General features: G+C 37.4%; 2 protein-coding genes and 1 pseudogene across 3 annotated transcripts; 1 reads left to right on the top strand and 2 right to left on the bottom strand.

Annotated features, from left to right (window-relative positions):
* Positions 1-11,340: 11,340 nt before the first annotated feature.
* On the bottom strand, positions 11,341-14,604 carry LOC139122691 (protein FAM151B-like). Its single transcript, XM_070688307.1, has 3 exons — positions 14,467-14,604; positions 13,240-13,366; positions 11,341-12,371 (listed from the first exon to the last, which is right to left on the bottom strand). The coding sequence occupies exons 2-3, from the start codon at positions 13,337-13,339 to the stop codon at positions 11,356-11,358; spliced, it is 1,116 nt and encodes a 371-aa protein (XP_070544408.1). The 5' UTR covers positions 13,340-13,366; positions 14,467-14,604; the 3' UTR covers positions 11,341-11,355.
* Positions 14,317-22,009, top strand: LOC139122693 (renalase-like). 2 transcript variants are annotated; one of them, XM_070688309.1, is made up of 7 exons: positions 14,317-14,434; positions 16,364-16,469; positions 17,948-18,093; positions 18,971-19,165; positions 20,155-20,328; positions 20,621-20,796; positions 21,078-22,009. In XM_070688309.1, exons 2-7 carry the CDS (start codon positions 16,372-16,374, stop codon positions 21,252-21,254), a joined length of 966 nt encoding a protein of 321 aa, XP_070544410.1. In that variant the 5' UTR covers positions 14,317-14,434; positions 16,364-16,371; the 3' UTR covers positions 21,255-22,009. The 2 variants fall into 2 exon arrangements, with proteins under 2 accessions (XP_070544410.1, XP_070544409.1); XM_070688308.1 differs by lacking the exon at positions 14,317-14,434 and adding an exon at positions 14,582-14,777.
* Positions 22,010-22,089: 80 nt separating this feature from the next.
* Positions 22,090-23,769, bottom strand: LOC139123344 (protein FAM151B pseudogene; annotated as a pseudogene).
* Between the last annotated feature and the right edge of the window lie 1,207 nt (positions 23,770-24,976).

The raw sequence follows: 24,976 nt of genomic DNA, 5'->3' as shown, positions 1-24,976 counted from the left end.
CTCCAGAGCTGACTCTAATGATATAATCTTGTGATCTGGTGATTGATGGTCAACTACGATACATTTATGACATATTGGAACTTGACAAGTGTCACAGTAGAATTCTAATTTAGAACTATGGTGATTGCCACAGAATCTTGGCTGAGTCATTCTGAAGTGCTGTGTTGACATCTTCTCATTGTATTGTGCAATTGTCATTGGTTCATGATCTTGCAAGACTGTCACTACTTTATGTGTTTTTATGCAGGCATTGCAGTAAAAATGTCCACCACAGTCACCACACCAGTAATTGGCTGCTTTCTTACACCCTTCACACACCGTATCGCCAATCCTTTGAGGAGGGACGTTACTGCTGATAACTACCAAAAGGGCATTCAGAAATCGATTGTTGGTGATGGCTGGTACCCCTCCAAACGGTAAAGGCCATTCAATCTTGCAGGTTGGACATATCAGCTGACCATTGTTTGCTTTGACCCAATTTGTGAGACAATGTTCACAAAATGTGTGATGACAAGGCAGTATTTTCGGAGATTTGAAACGTTCCATACAAATTGCACACAGCAATACCTTGTCATCAATGTCAGACAGCAGTCTTTCTCTGGAATCTAACGATGAAGCCATGACTGTTTTTGGTCAGAGTTAACTGAAAATGATAAAACAAAAATGATTCATGTATGAATTATGTTGTAGGTATCTGTATGAATATCTTACAGTTCAATTGGCTCCACAACTTTTCATGCTACTGCTGAATATTTCTGTATCAGCATGGCATGCATTAATTAAGGTTTATAGTATGAGAGTTTTTGGCTACTTATTTCAGTCATTTCGTGGTACCTACTTGTATACCTATCAATTGAAATCAGCATCTGAGATGACACAGTAGTTCAGTTACCCACACCATGTGCTTTTGAACTTTTATATGTTGAAAATCTTCTCAATTGTACAAGCCATGTTTCTGTGTTTTATCTCTCTATGGCATGCATTTATGTCAGCTTTATTAAATTTTCTAGCGATTTATTTCTGGTAAGCATGCATGTCAAAATCTCCATATACCTACATGCCAGTATAACAGTAAATATACTCATATCTGTGCTTTTAAACATTACTCCTGTAAGTTTTTTCCAACGCAATGATATTAGTTCCAGATATGTTAAAAATCTTAATCATGTTTTAGTAATGTATCATTTCCCGATCTACATTTGTGTGTGACTGGTGATTGGGTGTGTCTTTCCCATAACAGTTACGCTACGCTGTAATATTGTTGAAACACTCACAAAATTACTGGTTGAACTTGTACCTCTTGCAAATGTAGAATGACTGTTTGTTTTTACAGGAAAGTTGCAGTATAACAGTAACACCAAACACAAGCATATGGTACTGTTCAACTAATATGCAAATGTACACTGTCCTCCCATACCATACGTGACCTTCAAAAGACCGCATATTTCTCTACTTTCAGTGACACATATTGAAAATTCAAACCTCGTAAAATATACAATGTACATTTTGAAAATCACCTGAACTGTTCTGTTCGACTGACTCCTACGTATCAAAAAGACCAGGTTTAGTAATAGCACAAACGGCTGACCTAATCTTCCACTGAAAACTACAGAATCTGATTAGCATATAAATGGATGGGCATGTTTTGGCAGAACCTGTATGACCATACGGGACTGGTCAGTTTCTTCAGCATGGGGGGCCAGTGGATTCATTGGGGGGGGGGGGTCACCCTGTTTTTGACTTTGGTGATAGGGGGGGTCACCATGTTTTGAAATGCCCAATAGGGGGGGTCAGTGTGTTTTTGAATTTTGACACAGGCTCATCATTGCCTAAAATGCTAGTGTCAGCCACAAAATTCATCATTCAGTTGTATTTTTCAGCGCGCTTCGGGCGCGTAACTTTAATAATCAGTCATATTTTTCAGCACGTCCAACTTTAACATATCAAGCATACATACATCAGAGATATCTGTATGTTCAATATTTTTCAGCGTGCTCTTCAAGCTCATTACTTTAATATATCATACATCTTTCAGCATGCCCTTCAGGTGCATGACTTTAATATACAAGGCATATATATCAGAGATATCAGGATGTTTCATATTTTTTGGCGCGCCCTTCGGGCGCCATACTTTCAGAGATATCTTGATGTTTGCTAAGTGAAAGTGTACCATTATGAAATCTGCATTTCATATGAAAAGGATGACAAATTCCTGATACTTTTCTGTTCTCTCTGTGAGAATTCAGTATGAGAAAGCAACATGCACAAATATTTCACAATATATATTTGATACAGTGACTTATTTTAGAGATAGAAAAATGCAAATGATCATTTATTTTCTTTCATTGATGCATTTATTTTCCTTTGTTTCATAGGTTTTCTGTAGAAAGATGCTTTTTATGAACAAAATAACAGTTAAAAAAGGCAGTTTTTGTCATTATTAGCTGTGCTTTTATGGTTTCAATGTTACACAAGAAAAGGTCCTCTCAGACACTGTACACATCAGATTTGGCTAAAAAAGCTCTCTATGGCTCCTCAGTAGATTTAATTGGATGGTTGGCAAGTCTTAACACCCATCAAAGTTTTTGATTCACTGCTTTTTCCTCTTGATATTAATGATTGACATCCATTTCTGTACAACAGTTCAGGACATCTGGTTAAGCAGAGAAAGTGTGAAATACATTCACAACTCATTCAAAATACAGCTCATTCAAAATGTACTGTATTTAAACTTTAAGATTGACACTTTGAAATTCCTATCTACAACTGACATGTCAACAATTTCACTAAAACATAGAATGACTATTTAAAATATAAATATATGTAAATGTAAAAATATAATATATATATATATATATATATATATATATATATATATATATATAATTTATGTCCATCTTTTGTTTTACCTTTGTCGCGCCCGGGGGGGGGGGTCACCCTGTTTAGAAATTTGGAATAGGGGGGGGTCACCCTGTTTCAAAATTTGGAATAGGGGGGGTCAGCCACTTTTTGACGTCGGCAAAAAATAATCCACCAGGCCCCCCCCCCCCCCCCGGCCGAAGAAACTGACCCGTCCCGAACTCCTGACCTTTACAAAACAGCTTTTTCATGACAACCTCCCTAGCAACACAGATGGCCAACCCTCTACTGCTGGCTGTATTTTTAACAGAGATGTTGACATATTAACATAAGCACAAAGAAACTAGTATTCTTCCATGGTGTTGTGTAAATTCAGTGACCAAAAGAAGACTATTAATCATTTCATTAACCTCAAACAGTAGCATTCTCTTTCTCTTCCTGTCTTTGCCCTGACAGTGGAGGATCATGAGAGTATGATGGCTTAAAATTGCCAGAGAAACCATACTTTATGTCCAACAATAACTCAGATAACCTGAGATCAGTATTCCACATTACTTCTACATTATGTTGAAAGCAAAAGCATTGCTTTCCAGACCACACAACAGTACTTGTTCATTCAGCCAATATTTTGTGAAGAGGACCACCGATACCTGCAGAAACCTGGTCTCTACCAATGCTGATTCAGTATTCTTGAACCAAGATATCATCAGTACATCTGCTTTCCTGTCCTTCAAGCTGACCACTGCTAAGAACTGAAATATCTCATCATGCAGTCACCTTCCACAACAAGTTAATTTAATTCCCACAGATTTGTTGAAGAAATTGCCAAGATACTTTACTCCCCTATACAATTGTTAATCTCTCACTTTAGTCTAGAGAAGAACCTACATTATGTAAGTCCCTCACTGTCGTCCAGCACTATGAAGAAGTTTGATTGAAGTGAAACAATCTAAGGCCGCGTTCAAAAAAAGTGGTGGGGGGGGGGCTGGAGGAATTCAGGGGGGGATTTGAAAATTTTTAGGGTAGTTGAGGGGGGGGACTTGAAAGTTTTGCTCTGCCTATAGGGGGGGGGACCTGAAAATATTTTGACTCCCAACATTTTGATGTCGTCCAATGGTTCTAATGTTAGTAATAATTAAACAAAATCTAGAACCGTTTTGTCAAATTTTATGTCTTTAATCTCGAAAAAGTCTACAAATGTATGAATGCCATTAATTTTCGTAGAACAAGTTGGCCTTGTAATGGGGCAGGAGCTACAACTGTTGATAATTTTTCAATATTTCTATGCAATGTATCAAACACAGTTTCTTGGTGTCTCTCTACAGCATGCTCTGAAAAACACAATATTCAGTTTGTCAACAAAGCCCGTTTGTTTAAATATTGGTGATAATTAAATGATGCAAATGCACGGTACCGTAGGATGTGTTGGCAAGCTGAGTACTGGATAGCTCAACATTCTGTAGGGAGTAGAACAAGAACACAATTGTATAAACTGAACAAAATTATTGTCAAAATAAAAAGTTAATACAACTACTGCCCTGCTACTACATACTGGCAGTGACAGTGATACATGTAGCTCTGACTCTGATGTAGTTTAAGAAGAGTTTTGGTCATAGGACACTCAATTGACAGTGACACACACATCTACTTGTACACATAGAAGACTAGGGGACTAACAGTTACCATGGATTTTTGGATTCTGGCATATGAGAACAATCAAATATTAGAGAAAAAAGATGGGGTCACCATATTGATCTTATACAAATCTACGATGAAAAGTCAGTTTTTCTAAAATCACTTAAAATCAATATATAATACCATTCATTTCAAGTTCATGCAGTGAATGAAATTTTCACTCTCATTGTACCAATAACACAAAAGTAAAACTTTGAACAGTAAAGACTCTAATTTAAATGGAAAAATGTGTGACTAAATGGAATCTTTTATTTTTTATCAAATTTGCCATTATTACACCCAAATTTCTGAGATTAAAACATTAATTTCATGGATATTTTAACCTTCCAGTATTGTCAATTTTGTAAAACTTTTATAAGTGGCATCTAAGTTGTATATGTCTTGTACTTTTGAAAAAAAAATTTGGTAGGCCACTGTGCTCATTTTTCACAATTTGGTTAAACGTAGCTAGGAATACACAATTTTCATACTCTCTCATGATTGTCATTTTGTGTGCTTTTCAGCTGGTGCCATTGAACTGGCCAGAGTTGGATAAACTCAAGTCGGCTTAGACTGAGAAATCCAAAAAGTTCACTGATGCATTTAAAAATGAATCAATTTAAGAACTTGCCCTAGGTATATGGCTCTACAACCTGCTGATAAGAGGTAGTGTTGAACATTTGCGTGCAGAACGACACATTACATGTTTTTTTACTCTGCGTGCATTCCTAATAAATATGCGGCTATATGGTAATTCGGGGGGGGGACTTGAAATTTTTTGAGGGTATCGAGGGGGGGGGGGTTGAAAATTTTTGAGGGTATTGAGGGGGGGATCTGAAAAAAAATAAGATTTCAATCGCGATTCCTCCAGCCCCCCCCCCCTAACCATTTTTTTGAACGCGGCCTAAACAAACCATCGTCCAATATCGAATTCGCCATTTCTACCTAAAACCAGGAAACAGCTGTCTCTGCTCAAATCAAGGCGTACAGCACGTTCAATTCAGAAATCACTGCAACCAGGCCACAGAAAGTTTCACAGTACTGAGACTGCTCTAATCAAAGTTCATATGGTATCTGCCTGTCTCTTGATTCCGGTAACTCACATGATACCTTTTCAATTTAATTGCCAGCTGCTTTTGGACGCAACCACAATCTGCTTCTAAATTGACACAGCTTGGAATTTTAGATGTTACTCTTGAATGGTTTAAAATCCTCACTGATTTATGCCAGATGCAAAATATACACCCACCAATTCTCCTAATTTTTAATTCCACATCCCAGATGAATCAGATGAGTTACAGACTGTGTCGGAGGAAGTGAATTACTCATCACGATATGCACTGGGGTTGTATTTCAAACCTGGTTCGAAATTCAATTTACCCTGCGTTGGAAAATATGAATACAGTGATTCATGTATCCAATGGATATCATTAGATGCAAGTAAGAGGGACATGGGTAAATTGCTGCCCGATGCTCTATTTTGCGGGTTGCGGGCTGCGGGTTGCGGGCATGAAAAAATGTGTGTTTTTTTGGTATCATTTTCGCTGGTAGTTAGAATAAATGCTAAATATATATCTAGATGTATTTGTTTATGGAATAAAAGCCGTGAACTTCTTGAATAATGCCGTTATTTTAGCTTACATCTGAGAAAGCGCCACCAACGTCAGAAAAGTCAATTTCCCATCCAACATTCGCCATTGCACAGTGCACTGCCGATCGAAGCTTTCGAAATGATATGACTGAACACGGATGAGCAATAATATGAACACAAGACAGATTTCACAACAACTCGCTATATTAACTTTTTATGTTATAACTATAATTAGGATGGATAGTTAGTTTCGGATCGTTGACAGCACAGATGAACAGGGGGAGAACTTCAGTTCGTTGAAAACTAGACACGCCTAATAATTTTTTACTTTTTCCATAGAGAAAGATAGATAGAGTCGCAACGGGTATTGTTTAAGGCGTGAAGCGGTTACGTAACCCATCCAAGTTCGCCTCGCCTCAGGTTGCTCTCGCCTCTCTTTTCCGAAGAGTGCCGACCATGAATCCTTCGGTACTTTTCGGATTTTCGCCAATTGTTAAGCGAAAGTATGTTCGGCAAAGTTTGTGTTGTTGTTTTCTGGTGGTGCTGAGCAGAATGGACGTGCTGGCGAAAACGGGAGTGTTTTGAGGCTTCAGGAAAGTGAGTTTTACCGTTTTAAAAATTCCTCTCATATTTTTATGAATATATCATGAGTGTGTTTTGAACCAAATTTGAAAGTCTTTTATCGATACTGTCTGGTTTTACTCAATGGTTTACGGTCAGTCTTACCATCTTTCACACGTGCGTCAAGGAAAGACATGTTTATGAAACTGCTGGCGTGTTATGTTTTGATCGGCGTGATGAAGCAGTGTTTCTGGCCTGAGAGCTCACAAAGTAACTGTGGTTGCTACGCGACTGGCAGTACGATGCCATCTCGTCGTATATTTCGCATAATCTCGTGTAATTATCAACCACAAACAAAGCCTTCAAAAAGTTTAACACCTTTGAAGCTCATTTTAATATGAAAAGCCAATAGTCTACCCGAGACGACCATGGAACAAAAGGCATGCAGGCGTTACCACTCTATCTTACTCTGTGCTTTTTCATAGAATGCCATGTCCTTCTCACACTCAGATAAGTTCAACCGCCGATAAAAGCATATTTTCAAAATCGTTTTCAATGCCGTTTAAAATTATTTTATTGTTGTGAACACGATAATAGTCCTAGGAAACTTTTCATAGTCACGCTGGATCAAATGCATAGAGTGACTATCATACTCCAGGTGCAAGTCATAGAATACGTTCATAAAATTAGGAGATACACAATTATTGAGAGCTCCAGAACACAAACTCATCCAAAAATATTCCTATTAGATCGATTCCTGAAAATAAGTCAACGCACCGGCGTGTTTTTCCCGCTGAAATTCTAGCGTAAAATGTTAGAATGTCGTTCTCCGCGGTCACGACCTTGGTTGAACCAAAACGGCAAAGTGAACTAAGTCCTTTGTTGTACGTCTTTTTCTTTTTCAAGATTTCATGAAAAATACACGGCATTTAAATACACATCACTTCTACGCTTTTTTAAGTTAAATCTTTCCTTACACATTGCATTTAAGTAGGCATTGTTTAATTTTCTGTATGTGTTGCCCTAGAACCAAATTGTGAATGGATGCATTTCAAAGAATTTACTTTCTATGGCCTGATACTAGAAATGTAACAATTTTCATTCCGCGATAAGTGGCGACATTTCCGAGGCGCGAATTTTTTTGTCAGTCTGGTATTATTTCCCACTCACATCCATGGCAAGAAAGAAAAGTGATTTCAGATCCCTAATTATTTGTAATGGCCAGGCAGCTCGGAATATATAATAAATTGGTCCTCGGAATCGCCGCTTTTAGTTTAGCAGATTTTGATTTTTTTCAGAAACATGACGTATTTTCACCCATTCGGTTTGGTCTGTTATAGCATATTTAGTCCAAAAAATGAAGTTTACAGCATTTATGTTTTCAACAGCCTTCAAATGTACAGTATTACGACAAAATACACCATATAGTTGTGTTTCATTAATTTTAACCATCTTGACCTGATGTTGAAAATATGGACTCGGCAGGAAAAGGGATACTGTACGATAGACCTGATCATGATTATTGATAATAGACACCTTCTAAAGGTTTATTTCTTATATACTAAATGCCATATTATATATATTAGAAATCAGCCATAATTCTAAAAACCCGCAGCCCGCAACCCGCAACCAGCAGCCCGCACTTTAGCAGATACCAGTTGCTGCACTCTGCAGAAACTTTAAGATTTCGCTGATAGGCTCTCTATCCATGCAATTGATCTGTTGTCAGAAGGATGTTTGAGTGAACGTTGACTTCAGTCTTTTCATTCAGAAATACGTCAAGAAGATTTCACTTTAGTTGTGTAAAAATGAGAAGGCATTAGAAGTGACAACACCACTCAAATGTGTCAGGACAGTTCTAATATCAGCATTAAATGTTGTTAGACCTGTAAATGTATTTGTAGTTTAGATAAAATGACCCCAGCGACAGTGTTTTGGGATGCTCAAATTTTAACACCACTTTTATTTTCTACCAGTTCCTTGTGTATACATACTCATTTTAATGCATGTTGTGGAAAGTAACTACTGGCCGCCTGATTTCTTTTTGTGAAAATCGAAACTTTAGTTTTTTAAGATCACCCACAAAACTTTTGTCACCCACAAAACTTATGTATGGTTAACATGCGACATTCTTTGAAATTCTACAGTACAAAGTATTTATCATTTTATTCCAACAATCAAAGTTTTGGCACATACTCAGATATCAGTTGTAGCTAAACCAATGCCTGAATGAATCAAAATAGGCCAAATTGACTAGGTTTTACCATAAAAGTTAAAACATCTTATTTTCTTGTGAAAATGTCAAAGGTTTGCGATACAAGTTTTGGCTTATTAGAAGTTCAAGGTTTTGTAATTTTGTAAATGAAAACATTTAAGCGATAATGTTCCTGCTCCCAGCCCATAATGGATAAAAGCAAATGTTGCATGACATAATGTACAAGATGGAGCCGAATGCACTTTGGTGTGCAAAGTTTGCTTGCATCCATTATGGGCCGGGAGGAGATATATTATTGCCATTATTTTATAGTTTTAGCGATGCCAGGGAATTTCTAGATGAAACAAAACATCGGGGGCCACAATACTGGATAATCAGATACAGTATCAGTAATAATTTGGGGAATGAAGTCACAAAATTCACTGGCATTGACAAATTAGGTTTAATATAATACAACATATAAGATATCCTATATGGAAATGCTTCAATCAAATACAGAATCTGATTCAGTTGGCCCTTCAATGGTTGTCTACACCAGTGTACCATTTGCACAGAAAGATATGAAAACCAGGAGATATGAAGTCCAGCCACTTAGGATGATGCATTGAAATGAAGATTTTCAAGATTTGCCAGAACCTCCTGATATTAAATGTCTAAGATGGAAGTATTCACAGGTGAGATACTGCACTGTTTTTGAAGAAACTTCCAAAACCTCAAATGGCAAAAAAGGTAGTATGTTTTATTAAGAAAGAGAAAATTTGCCACACGATTTGCTGTCTGTTCACAGTAGAATTTAAGCAAACTGAGCTGTGCTTTTAACATTATCATGCATTGCAAATATTCACAAAAGCCCTCTTCAAAACTGCTGTTTTGAAATTGTTAGTTCTGAACTTTGTCAGTAGTATAAAACGTTTTTTGTGCTTTTCTCATTTCTTCTTCTCCAAATCTGTGTTGCAGGTATTGAAGGGGTCAAAGGTCGACTTGGAGTTGTGATTGTCAAGGAGACCATCTTACAGTCCTGCTGGGCGGAGATGTATGACTCTAATTTCGATGGCTGTAGATCATCAGCTAAAACTCTGACTGAGAAACTTGTGGCCTTTCTGAAATCAATTAGTAAACTTTGATGCTGCAGTCGATTGTAGAAACTCTCCCAGTGGTTCATAAACCTTATGAATTTCTATCTCAGTCAAGACATATTCCACCTTAATTTTGCTATTGTCTAACAAAAGGAACTGAATGAAAATATTTGTTCGTATAACATTAAAACACCTTTATTATTATTATCATTATAAATTCTTCATTTCAGATTCGTAGAAAATAAAAGCAAAAACAAACAGCAAACAAAATGCATTAAAAGTTGCCTACTCGAAGTGCTCCTTTAAGCACTGTGGGATAACACTGATAAGGATAAAATCGGTAACCACTAACAGGTTACTTGAGAGATGTAATCTGCTCAGCAAATTGAGAGATTTATCCTGTTTAAACCTTGACTGGTGATCAGTGGTCAACAGACAATCCATGCAGTGACGTAAGATAATACTGTCTTGAAACATTTTGAAACTGTTGTACCAACAGCTACTACTGCAGCAACCGGGCAATAATATGATTTGTCAAAAATGTCACCACGCACTTTGATTGTTTGTAAGAGGAACGAAAACTGTTGTCACTTGTTGCCAAGGAACAACACCATTAATTAAACTGGCTGTGAAATAAAATGAAAAGGAACGTAGACTCTAGGAGGAGCAAAATTCAGGCACCGAGGTGTGATAATCCCATCAGTACCTGAAGACACACCGGCTTTTAAGTTTTGATCAATTATTTCTTCTTGGTACACCTCGGTCATCACATAACTTGAAGGAAGAAATAAAAGTGTAAATTCTGTTTCGTTTTATTTGTCAAAATTGTCTCATAATGGCTTTCCACATTTATACAGCATCAGTATCACCAGTAGGACTATCCACCGATGATGATGGAGCTGGTTTTCTAACTTCAGACTTTGGACATTTTTGATAGTTTAGAGTGAAAATGACACTTTCACAAACTAATACTGACCTGACAGTATACATCAATCGAATTTTTTTCACTTATACTATACAAAATAATGCAGTGTGATTGCAATAATTGTGAATGACCTTTTTCCAGGACAAAAATATAAATCAATCTTCAATGTAAAGTTCTTGAATTAATTTTAAGAAAAGGACTAGCTTTATGTACTTACCTATATTGTAAAAAACAGATCATGGATAAGCACATCAGAAGACCTGCTTTTATGGAGCTTGACACAGTGCTGCTCCGGGACAAATTTATATAAAGAAAGCTGAAGTTTTGAACTGTCATTACCATGGGCTTCACAATCATCAAATAGTTCTACTTGTGAGTTCAACCTATCAACACTAATCTTGAATTGAAATTCACCTCTAGAGGTCATATTACATGTTACAGTGTTGGTTGACGCCTAATTTGAAAGGGTGTAGTAGCCATGATTATTAACACTAACTTTTACGCCATCATATATTTCCATATTAGTCTCTCCAGATGAACAAATGTTCAAAACTAGACAGGAATCCTCACGTGGCACTGCATCAATGTTTAAAAACTTTCCTATACCACAAACAGAAAACATGTGCTGTTTTGATAGGCTAAGTGCACCTTTAGATTTCAATATACAATTTTCACTCGTACTTGTTCCAGCAATACCTTCAGAACTGATGTACACATGATCTACATTCTTTTCTGAATAAATGATTTCCCACATTCCTTTGTCGAAATTTTTCATTCTCTGTGGAAAAAGTGCCCCACAATATGTTGAATTCTTAATGGCATGCAAAAGTTCTTGCATGTGTGTTTGTGGCAAGTCGTAAAAGATTCTCCTTTTGTCAACATGATTGCGAAGATACACCAGTGCCTGCATGTCAACTCTGTGATGAGAATGAGACCAAATTGTTAGTGAAAAAGAATTCTTCACACCTAGCAACCACAGGAATTGTTCCAAGGATGTTGTAAGCCAGGCAGCACAGACAGCAAAAGTGATATCTTGTGGAAGATTGTTGACATACTTTAAAATATCAAAGATCATCTGCCATGTGTATATTTGATCTTGTGTGCTGATGTCCCATTTATATCGCCATCCGACAGAGAGAGTTGCAGACGGGAAATTTTCACAGCACACTGAAACAAACTTGGTGGCATTCACTGGTTCACAATCTGCAGTTGGCCCTTTCACAATGTCAGAAGTCAGCCACAGAGGGCGCCTGTTGGATGACAGCTGATCCTTGTAATTGGTCAACACTTTCAACGATGACTCCAGGGATGCAGTGTCTTTAAAATCAAGTTTTATCCCTTTGTTTGTCTTCAGAATTCTGTCCAGCCATGTGTCCAGGGTGTTGTCACTGTCTTTTGCCGGAAGATGGGTCATAATGGGTATACCAGACTTGTCCAATAAAACATCTGCTTCAAGCAGATCACAATAACCTTCAACAATACCAGAATAGAAAGATTGTTTAAATATTAACAATAGTGATACACAATGTGCAGGTAATCTTTTGTCAGAAAACGTTTCATATATCTACTTAAGAAACAAACAATATTTCTAACAATTTCTAAACTGTGTCACTTTTGGAAGAAGTCAGCCTAAGCTATCAGCCCTATGTACATATCAGCCCTAAACTATCAGCCCTATGTACATGTCAGCCCTATACATATCAGCCCTATACATATCAGTCCTATGCACATATCAACCCTAAACTATCAGCCCTATATATACATATCATAATATATCAGCCCAATACATTCAGCCCTATACATATCAGCATTTCAAATTTACTTGAAGTCTTCAGTAAATGACAAGTCAAATTGGCTGTGACAGCAAATGCCGAAATTCCATCCAGCAGAAAAACTGTAAGTACTATGATCAATACATCCACCCTCTATCCTTGCCTTGCCCATTCCCCTCAATGGTCATTAAGTCATACCATTAGAAAGGACAGAGTTGTACAAATTTGTTTCAACAAAATTTGTATCAACTGACATCTTGATTTTCAACTGAGTTGCTCTTGAACCTGAGGTTTGAGTTTTTTCATACAGAATTCCTCACACAATAATACCAAATCTGTGATCAAGTTGCGCAATCATATTTTCAAGTTTTAAGGATTTATGGATTTTAATACGATGGTAAAACATGACAGTAAGCTTTAATTCATGCAACAGCTCCCCTTGAAGTTGTTTGGTTTATCAATGCATGAATGCCATCATATCAGGCATAAAAAGAAATGTTACAGGGGTTCCAAAACCATTACCTCTTTTTCTATACCTGAAAGCAAAAACATTGCCGTATACCTACTTTGCAATGCCTCATTCAGCTTGTCAGTGCTATTTACAGCATGGGCCCAGGTTACGTCCAATCCATCCACATCACCAAGTGTATGAAACACTTCAGCCATGTTTACTTGACAAAGCCAAACTCACTCCTGCAACAATACAAAAGTTTTCTAACAGAAGATTACACGGAAGTTTTACAAAATGGTGAGAATTATTTAGCTTTCACAATCAAAGTTTGTTTCAATAAATGCCAAACAGTTGCATTGATCAAGGGCCTTTCACTCCTAACTTGGGTGCAACTGGATACAAATCATGATTCTGATTATAAAATCTTCATTAAGGTAATATGCACCTCGAAAGTGAAAGACTTAAACTTTTTCCCAAACTTTCCTCCGTGAAACTTTCAACCATTCTCTTACCAAAGCAAGAATAAAAATCAGGGGTCACCGTGCAAACTTTGGTACTAGAGAGACAAATAACTTGCGATTTCTCGATATTTGAAATCCAAAATGGCCGCCATCCCTGTGTTAACTCTATGGGGAAAAATAATTTTTTTGATTTTCGAAAAACTAAGACCATGAAAACTTTTCTTTCGCCGAGAGCTTCAAACTGAGCCCCCACAAGTGGTAGGTCAGATACATTGATGTCTGAAAACAAGTGGGGATAAAATATGATCCTCATAATGAGTAATGATGAACATTGTACAATGAACAACCTATCAATCCCTCCCTCTCCGAAACTGGAGAGTCCCCCTGCCCCAGTGCACTCTCATGGCATGGAGGCAGACTTAAAAGCTATCTCTTAAACATGTTAAAAGCTCTACAAGACTTCGGGTCAGGCCTTATATTCTATGTGACCCAGACCCTTCGCTAGGAGTTTCACCGTCTCCGTCCCGTGAAAGGGCCGGGCGCATAGTGTGCAGGTAGCCTTTACACAAGAACAACATATTTGTCTTCTGACAGGTTGTAAAAATGTTTGAGTGAATGGGTAAGGGTTTCTATTCTTCTGATGGAAGCGCAAGAAGAAGTAGCCAATCCACCCCTGCCGTAATTCCTGAACGCTCCCTCATATTTGTATGTTTTACACAGGCTGCCGGGTAACAAATGCAAGGCCACGCTGTATGTCCATTATCATGTACAAAAAATAATGACACAGTGCGCTAGGTAATTCCGTGGCAGCATACTGGACAAGAGCCTAGAACACGACAACAATTTCACGTAAATTTTCGAATTTGTTTAAATAGTTATACTGATTACTCAATGGGCAAACAGAGTCATTAAGAGCCGCTTGCCGACCATCGATTAACGGTTGATTGAGATTTTCTGAATGACATCGAGCTCCCGGACGTGGACCTAGCTGTTTCCATGTCTGAATATCCTTCGAATCCTGACTCCGATCGTAGAACACGATATTCAGTTTCAACACAGCAAGAGATGAGTACATGTAGTCGGGTGCTTATCATTGGTGCAGGATTGACAGGGGCGGCAACTGCGTCACTTTTACGCCGTGAGCTGAAAAGAAAGATACAGATTGTGATGATTGATAGAGGCCGAGGCGCAGGTATGTGTCTGCTCCTACTTCTATGGCCGGGAAAAGGGGAATCAATACTGCCATAATAACACCGTCAAGGACGGGGACGATCGCGACCACGTGCATGACTAAAATAGAAACTCGAGGTCATATCTCAGACACTGGCGGCGCTATGAGTGCCGCAAATTATTCATAAGACCAGGGGCTGGCCACTTTCGTCGAAAGGGGGGGGGGGCTGGATTCTTTGGGGTCACCCTATATTATTTAGTTTGGTTGTATAGGGGTCATCATGAATTTTTAAATTGTCAATAGGGGCTGTTTGTTCCCTTTAATATTAAGCTTTACTCACAATGAGGAAAACAGACTTTCAGTGAACAAAGCATGGGTTCATGTACACCACAACTTGATGGCTAGGTGCAGCGCCATAACCGACTTTACAAGCTTAAATTTTGGTTTACTGCTGTTCTCTCTACAGTAGAAATTGGTATCTATTTATATACTGTACGCACCAAAGTTTCTGGACATTTAGTCATGCATAAAAATATGACATAGCAAATTCAGTATATTGTATTCAAACTGTCTCCTTGTTGAAATTTCTTTGTTTCAGCTGACATGGCAAAACAAATTTCACAAAAACAGAATGTTTGAAACTATGTAACATTTTAAATCCTTCACCACTTTTGCATCTTCTATCTGCCTCCTGGCAATGTGTGGCCTAGCTCAGAATGCTAGATCTGAATGGTAGATTGTGATTACTGACAGCAATCTAGGAGTCTGAAACCAGTGCTATTCCGTACTCGATTCTCTGTTTGGAAAAAATTCATAAAGAACAATGAATTTCAGTCAACTAATTGGATACAGTCTTCCGCAGTGGTGCACATTAGCCCTCTGAAAAGCATCATTTCATTGAAATGATCAAATATTAAATCACAGGGCAGTGAATTTAGTGTTTGTTTTATCATCCTTTGCAGATGTTTGCCATATTAGAACAAAACCTTGTATCTGCATATCTGTCAAGAAATAAATCCTTTGAATGTTGAATTAAACTTTTGGGTCACGAAATCTTTGAAATCTTCAAAGTACAAAGTATTAGTGGATGTATTTCACACAATTTTCAATTTTCCTTACCTTAATTATATCGCTCCAAGTGGGTACACACTTTTTTTTTTCTTTTTTTACCTTGTGAGGGAGGTTTGTCACTTTTGATGTCCACAAAAAAAATAATCCATTAACTCCAAGTCAAAGAAATTGACAAATCCCTAGTGCATTGGTATCAAGGGATATTAAAAGTTTAATGCTGTGATGGGTATTGCAGGGGGAAAAAGATATGAGAACTCATGTAAAGTACTGTTGTCATGGTTTTTAGAGGATTATAGTATTAATGGTAATATCATCATTGGCACCTATAATGGCATGTCTGTTGCAGTCTCTGCATGTTTGACCAATCCACATGCAATACATGTTTGTGTGATGCACCGTCCATTATTCCATGTTGTTGATGCACTAGAGGTGTCTGATCATCATCACCATCATCATCATCATCATCATCATCATCACCATCATCATCACCACTGGATTAGAAGGGTAGAACTCTACTTTCTTCATATATTTTCCAGGTGGTCGTATGAGTACAAGTCGTTCTCCAGGAGACCCAAAGTGCACTGTGGATATCGGTGCACAATATATCACACAGACAGAAACTTACAGATTGAAACATGCCAGGTGAGGATATGTAATGATACCTCGGAAAATGATCAATAATCATGTACACTGATAAACGCTGTCCTAGCCTGGGGACACATCATGAATTTGGACTCTTCTCAGTCTACCTGAAAAACACATTAGACACATCGAATAATCTTCTTGAAATTAACTCACGTTTACATTTTGGCCTCCCTGGTTTTATGAAGGAAGTTGACCACCTTAAGGATTGTGATCATCTGTAAAATTGTTCTGTGTGGGCCCAGTATGCCTCAATTTTGTCTACCCGGCTCTTTATTGTTTGTTTGTTTGTTTGTTTATGCATGTTTGTTTAATTGTTACATGTAAGTATTTACATATACAATAAAGAACCAATAAAAAGTTGTGGTTGTGTTCATGTTTTTAATAAAGAATGGTGTTTGTTGATGTTTGTTTGTTTACCAGTGTAATCAATAAATAATACTTTTAAAACGTTTCTAATACAATCCCGCATATGAGGAGTGATTAGAACTCACATGTGTCCACCACTCCCTCTAAATATCACCAATTTAGGAGAGTGGTAGACACAAATGAATACTCCTCATGGCAAAGGCAGGCTATATTGCTTTATTTCATATGTGTCAAAGTGTCATTAATTGACTTGCAAACAAACAAACAACCACCACTCTTTAGTGACAAACATAAACACAAATACAACTTTGTATTGGTTATTTATTGTACCTGGAAATAATCATATGTAACATATAGACAAACATAGAAACAAAGAAACAAGGAGCCAGAGTTCCCTGTGGTTGAACAGAATTTACCAAATGGACTACTTTCAACATTCGTCACAACAGTTTTACATTTATTACCATACTGCATCACCAGACTCATGCTCTTTATTTCAGCAAATATAAAGTTCTAATAAACTCCTGTATCATATGCAAAGGAAATTAATCCTCCAACTTTGACCCACTGTAGTTCACTACTGGTAGGTTGAAGGGTAAAACTGAACTCAGCACTCAATAGAGCCATGTCCTGCAATCCCATTCATTACAAGAATTGTCAAGACTTTGATATTGAATGCACTGCTTGCATGCCAATCATCCAGGTTGAGTTTTGTATGAAGTGTTCTCTGTACACTAAAGATGGCAATTGCCAACTTTTTAGTGCAGTCCACAAGCCTGAAGTGTCTGCATCAAAATAAGATGTTCAACCTGGCTGCAAAATCTTGTTAAGTCTCTTGCCAACTGAGAATATGGTCTAATACCAAATTTAAATGAGGTTGTAGCAATTAAACCGTCAGTATATGATCTGTCGTATGTCATTACCACATTGTATGTATTGTCATATCAGTCAAGATGTTGAACATTTACAAATACACACTCAGTCTGAACCATGGTCTCAAACCCATGTACATTCTGGTTTGACAAAACATTGTACCCAGATTTTTTTCAATTGAATTTTACATCTCTTTGCAATAATCAGTGAATGCCATCATGTTGTTTTTGCCACAGCTTTTATGAAGAGTTACTTTCAAGAAATATCGTAAGACCTCTAACAGGGATGATTGAAAATGAGAGACAATGCAAGGAGGACTACGTCAATTATGTGGCTCCTCTGGGAACAAACACTGTTGTCAAGTATTTTCTAGATCAAGCAGGTGAGAGTTGTAGCTGACAAGGACTAACGAAATGATCTAAGTTGCAAGAGCTTAACATTATTGGTATAAATGGAGAGTATTACTTACCTCATTGGAAAGAGAATTGCACATTAATCATGAGTAAGATGGGAAGTCATTAGGATTTGGAATAGAACACACAGAGTATACCTCTGCAAAACTCTCATAGTGTGTATTGAAAAGTTTTGTCCACTTATGGTACATCACTGTTGCTACCACTTTCACTGCATCAATTTAACATAACTCACATATATATAATACTTAGAGAGGTTTAACAAAATTTTGTCCTGTGCATCAGAGTTAAGCTGAAACATTACTATTGTGTTTTTAAATTAATTGATTTTGTCTGTTACATATCTAAGATTTCACCTGTTCAACCGCAATTCCTTGTAAACAGGTCTTTGCAACAACCATTGGGTGTGGACCAACAATGAAGTCAGATATGGTGCCTTTAGTTACACAATTATTCACAGATGTGATATTTTACACTTAAACAGCTAGAGCATTGTCATGGATAACACACATTTTGCCAGACCATTTCCCTATGTAAGGGCATGATGCCATGTACATTCAAAAATTGATTGGTCTGTACTTATGCAAGGTAGCAGTCATATCTATAAATGGGATAACAATCACTCCTATGCAATAAAACACAAGTACATTTCAGCTGTTTCAACAGTACTAGGATAATTACAACTTGGGTACCACATTGTATTAACCACATATTCATGGCAGACAATAAACTGTGAAATAGGATGAGAATGATGGAGGGGCCTCATTTGTCACATCGTGACAGTCCCTCGATCTACCCACTCATAATTATCAGGTCACAACCTCACAGTGGTGTCTATTTCATCAGATGCTGATGTAAGATATAATCAGATAGTTAAAAGAGTTGATGTTACGGAAGAAAATGGAAGGACTTACCTAAAAGCTGAGACAGACAGCAATGATAATGTAGACAGCTCCAAGGATTTGTTATATGATGCTGTCGTTATAGCAGCACCAGTACCACAAGCACTGCAGGTGGATGGAATTATCAAGCAAAGTCTTGGTAAGTCAGAAATCAATGGCAAATTCATATTACTGCTTAATTCTGTAAAGTCTGTATTTCATTTATGCAAATTTTGATGTTAGGTTGAAAAGTAAGCCTTGAATTTTCAAGTCACATCCTTTTTAGCTTTGCTGTCTGTGATGTGGACCTCATGACATCACAATTGTCCATCCATCAATCAACTGTCAACAGTTAAAACTTCTCAGAAACCACTTGATCAATTTCTTTTAAATTTTGTATACAGCTTACTTGGATGATCTTTAATAGTCAGATTTGTTCAAATTGTGAAGAATATGAAATATTGTATATTTTTGGTAAAAATTTTCTTCAAAAATGCTGGCTAGATAGCTTTGACAGGTTCGTAAAGATGGGATATTAAAGTCAAATTTGTTAAAATTCTGATGAAATCTAGCAATATGTAATTTGGAGCTCCAAAAATAGCTGATAGAATTGGATTCAAATGCAGTATATTAAATTCCCTTTTGGAAATTTAATTGAAAAGCCTGCCACATCATATTATATTGATTCTCATTCATACTTTTGGTAAATAAGTCTTTCAAAAATTACCCTTATCAGTCAACATTCGATATTTTTAATTCACATTCATCACAAATTAGACTGTTGCCATGTATTTATGATATTACACACATCACAGTGACCTGTCAATACATTGGTCAAATCTGTAATAGTTTCAATAGGGGAGATGGCTCTTTTAACAAAAAAAACTAGAATAGAAGTGGAGAGAGAGAGATTCCAGACATATCAACATTAATACAAACAGAAGTTAAGAAAAACAAAAAAATGTTAGACCTAATCAAAAGTGTATGGCACTGAGTTTAGCTGCTGCGGTGGTAAGTTTAAAATTTGTTGCATTGTGCAGCTTCCAATACTGTGGACAATGTGCCTCTTGTTATGTTTCACTAGACAACGAAAACCAGATGCAAAATAATATAGTCATTAATTTCCCAATTCTTAATTCCACATCCCAGATGAATCAGATGAGTTGAAGACTACGCTGGAGGAAGTGAATTACTCATCACGATATGCACTTGGGTTGTATTTCAAACCCGGTACAAAATTTAATGTACCTTGGGTTGGAAAATATGAAAACAGTAATCCTTGCGTACGATGGATATCATTAGATGCAAGCAAGAGGGGGATGGGTAAGTTGATGCACTTCGCACTGTATGGAAACTAAGACTTTTCTAATTCGATTGCTCTCTGTTTATGCAGTTGATCTGTTGTCAGGTGGATGTTTGAGTGATGTGACTTTAATCTTTGCTTTGACATCAAATCTTCACAACATATGAATTTGTTGTGGAAATTATGTCTAGGTTCTCTTGTGACACAAGTTTTGGCTTGTCAGAAGTTCAAGGATTTTTAATTTGTAAATCGAAATATTACAACATATTAAGTATAGGAAATCTTATATAGAAGCTTTTTTATTGAATACAGAATCTGATTCAGTTGGTCCTTCAATGGTTGTCCACACCAGTGTACCATTTGCACAGGAATATTTGAAAACCAGGAGATATGAAGTCCAACCACTTGTGATGAGGCATTTAAAGGACATTTTTCCAGATTTGCCAGAACCTGCCGATATTAAATGTCTAAGATGGAAATATTCACAGGTGAGATATTGCAGTGTTTTTTCACAAAACTTCCTTAAATGGTAAAAGAGCTGCATATCTCATTAAGAATGTGAGAATCAGCAACAACATTTGCTGTCTGTTCATATGTTCAGCAAACTGGGCTTCGCTGTATTCTAACATTATAGCATGTATTTCAAATATCCGCAGTAGCCCTTTTCAAAATTGGTGTTTAGCAATTGTTTGTTCTGACCTTTGTCAGAAATATAAAGAAGATTTTTTTGTGCCGTTCTTAATTACTTTCTCTCCAAAATCTGTTTCAGGTATTGAAGGGGGTAAAAGGTCAGCCAAGAGCTTTGGTTGTAAAGGAGACTCCATCTTACATGGTCCTGCTGGGTGGAGATTCATTCACAAATTCTAATTTTGATGGCTGTTTATCATCAGCTACGACCCTGACTGAGAAACTTGTGGCCTTTCTCAAATCAAACAGTAAACATTGATGCTACAGTCAATTGTAGAAACTCTCACAGTGGTTCATAAAACATGAATTTCTGTCCCAGTCAAGACATATTCCACCTTAATTTTGCTCTTGTCTAACAAAAAGAACTGAATTGAAAAGATTTGTTGATATAAAATTACAACACCTTTATTATTATTATCATTATAAATTCTTCATTTCAGATTCACAGAAAATCATAGCAAAACAACACACAAAATAAAAAAAATTGCCTACTCCAAGCACTCCACAAAGCACTGTAAGATAACACTGATATGATACAGGTAAAACAGTAACTGCTTACAGGTTACTTGAGAGATAAAATCTACTCAGCAAACTCTGAGATTTTTCATGGTTTAAACCCCAACTGGTGATCAGTGGTCAACAGAAGATCCATGCAGCCATTTAGCCATACTCTCTCAAAGCAGTTTTGAAACTGTTGTATCAATAGCTACTGTTGTAACAACCAGGCGATAATAAGATTTGTCACAAAAAATGTCACCATGCACATGGATCCTTTGAAACTGTGGTCGATTGTTGTTTAGGGACAACACCATAAATTTAAATGGCTGTGAAAGAAAAGGAAAAAAGAACACAGATTCTAGGAGGAGCTCAATTCAGACACCTATGTGTTATCCCATCAGTACCTGAAGACACACCTGTTTTAAGGTTTTGAATTAATCATTAATTTCCTCTGGCTACACATCGGTCATCACAGAACTTGTTATGAGAAATAAAAAGTTTAAATTCTACACTGAATTTTGACAAAATTGTCTCATAATGGCTTTTCCATATGTATACAACATCAGTATCACCAATATGACTACCCATCGATGATGATGGAGCTAGTGCTCTAACATCTCTTGAATCACTCTTTAAGCTTTCAGATGAGGCATATGCACCCAGTTCTTTGTGCACATGTAAAGGTAATGGCTGAGCATATATCTATGACATTTCAGATATTTTAGAGTGAAAATGACACTTTCACAAACTTACTGACCTGACAGTCCATATAAATCGGAATTTTTTTTTTTTCATTTATACTATACAGACCAATGCGGTGTGATTGCAACAATTGTGAATGACCTTTTTTCCAGGAAAAAAATATAAATCAATCTTCAAAGTGGAAAACTTGAATTAATTTCAAGAAAAGGGCTACCCTACGTAATTACTTATGTTGGAAAAACAGATCATGGATAAGCACAACACAAGACCCGGTTTTATGGAGCTTGATACAATGCTGCTCTGGGACAGATTTAGATAAAGAAAGCTGAAGTTTTGGACTGTCATTACCATGGGCTTCATAATCATCAAATAGCTCTACTTGTGAGTTCAACAAATCTACACTGATCTTGAATTGAAATTCGCCTCTAGAGGGCGCAATATATGTTGCAGTGTTTGTCGATTTCTGACTTGACAGGGTGTAGTAGCCATGATTATTCACACTAACTTTGATGCTACCATACATTTCCATATCTGTCTTTCCAGATGAACAAATGTTCAAAACTAGACAGGAATCCTCACCCAGCGCTGTATCAGTGGCTAAAAACTTTCCTATACCACAAACAGAAAATATATTGTGCTGTTTTGATCGGCGAAGTACACCTTCAGATTTCAATATCCATCTTTCACTTCTACCACTGATAGCGATACCTTCAGAACTGAAGTACACAAGACCGACATTGTTATCTGAATAGCTGATTCCCCACAATTCTTTGTCGAAACTTTTCATTTTCTGTGGAAAGAGTGTCCAGAGAATGTTGAATTCTCAATGGCATGCCTAAGTCTTGCATTTGTGTTTCTGGCAAGTCGTAGAAGATTCTTGTTTTTTCAACATGATGACGAAGATACACCAGTGCCTGCATGTCAACTCTGTGATGAGAATGAGACCAAATTGTTAGTGTAAAAGAATTCTTCACACCCAGCAACCACAGGAATTGTTCCAAGGATGTTGTCAGCCAGGCAGCACAGACAGCAAAAGTGATATCTTGTGGAAGATTGTTGACATACTTTAAAATATCAAATATCATCTGCCATGTGTATATTTGATCTTGTGTGCTGATGTCCCATTTACATCGCCATCCGACAGAGAGAGTTGCAGACGGGAAATTTTCACAGCACACTGCAACAAACTTGGTGGCATTCACTGGTTCACAATCTGCATTTGGCCCCTTCACAATGTCAGCATTCAGCCACAGAGGGCGCCTGTTGGCTGACAGTTGATCCTTGTATTTGGTCAACACTTTCAACGATGGCTCCAGGGCTGCAGTGTCTTTAAAATCAAGTTTTATCCCTTTGTTTGTCTTCAGAATTCTGTCCAGCCATGTGTCCAGGGTAATGTCACTCTCTTTTGCCGGTGGATGGGCCATAATGGGTATACCAGACTTGTCCAATAAAACGTCTGCTTCAAGCAGATCACAATCACCTTCAACAATACCAGAATAGAAAGATTGACTAAATAATGACAAACAATGGTGATACACAATGTGCAGGTAATCTTCTGTCAGAAATTGTTTCATATATCTACTTAAGAAACAAACAATATTTCTAACAATTTCTAAACTCTGTGTCACTTTTGGAATAAAGTCAGCCCAATATACATGTCAGCCCTGTAAAAAATACCAGCTCTTAGCCCTATGTACATATCAGCCCTATACATATCAGCCCTATGTACATATCAGCCCTACACATATCAGCCCAGGTACATATCAGCCCTATGTACATATCAGCCCTAAACTATACATATCATATACATATCAGCCCATTATTACATGCCTCGAGGTGAATGTAAATCAGTGCATTGATTTGAATAGGAACATCTGGGATGTTAGCGGGCCGGTGAACGATGTACTGACCGGTTTCCATGGTTACCCAGGCCAGTGAAGCCTTTCGATGTTTTCAACGTCAAAGTAGACGCTTAACGCTAGATGTAAAATATTCATGCACACACTGCAATTTTGACTTTCGTTAAAATCTGTTTGATGCTGGTCGATAATGGTAAAATTGTTTGAAAATGCCCTGCATGTAACTAAATGTCATATAGCATTAACTGTGAAGAGGCATGTTATAAAAATATTATTGCCTGAATACATGGGTTTATGTACCCTCACAGCAGGAGACAATTTGCCCTCCTGGCGTCGGGCAAATTGTCCCCTGCTCTCGAGCACCTAAACCCATGTATTCAGGCAATAATATATAATACATTCGGCCTTATACATATTAGCATTTCAAATTTACTTGAAGAGTCTTCAGTAAATGACAAGTCAAACTGGCTGTAACAGCATATGGCAAAATTCCATCCAGCAGAGCCAGCAGAGAAACTGTACAACGCTTACAGGCAAGCCTTGCCACTTCGATGCCTGGTATGCATGTTTTTTTACACACCTAAACGTTTTCATATCATTAACAGGAAGGAACCTAATGACTGGGACCACCGAAATATATCTGACATGTAAGCCTTGAGACAGATTACTATCACCAGTCTGGGGTGCAAATTAATGTCTTTACGACCAGATGGCTATTGACTCACACACACATCCAAATTAAAGTCAGTTTAGTGTGTGTATAAAAAAAAACATGCATACCAGGCATCGAAGTGGCAAGGCTTGCCTGTAAGCGTTGTAAGTAGTATGATCCATACATCCATCGTCTATACCTTGCCCATTACCCCTAAGGGACCGTTCAGTTTTTACGGCGGGGGGGGGGCCTGGCAAAATCCACGGGGTA

Source organism: Ptychodera flava, chromosome 22, assembly GCF_041260155.1.
Source record: "Ptychodera flava strain L36383 chromosome 22, AS_Pfla_20210202, whole genome shotgun sequence".
Taxonomy (NCBI): Eukaryota; Metazoa; Hemichordata; class Enteropneusta; family Ptychoderidae; genus Ptychodera; species Ptychodera flava.
The sequence above is the reverse complement of the archived record's forward strand: the minus strand, read 5'-3'. Positions and strand labels throughout refer to the sequence as shown.

What these genes read in the sequence shown, in the direction of transcription:
- LOC139122691 (XM_070688307.1), bottom strand. Translation starts at nt 13,339, where the DNA reads ATGGCTGAAGTGTTTCATACACTTGGTGATGTGGATGGATTGGACGTA. An exon ending in GCTGAATGAGGCATTGCAAA is followed by an intron (nt 12,372 to 13,239) that starts GTAGGTATACGG and finishes GTATTGTTGAAG; the next exon opens with GTTATTGTGATCTGCTTGAA.
- LOC139122693 (XM_070688308.1), top strand. Translation starts at nt 14,582, where the DNA reads ATGTCTGAATATCCTTCGAATCCTGACTCCGATCGTAGAACACGATAT. An exon ending in TACAGATTGAAACATGCCAG is followed by an intron (nt 16,470 to 17,947) that starts GTGAGGATATGT and finishes TTTTTGCCACAG; the next exon opens with CTTTTATGAAGAGTTACTTT. An exon ending in GTATTTTCTAGATCAAGCAG is followed by an intron (nt 18,094 to 18,970) that starts GTGAGAGTTGTA and finishes CTATTTCATCAG; the next exon opens with ATGCTGATGTAAGATATAAT.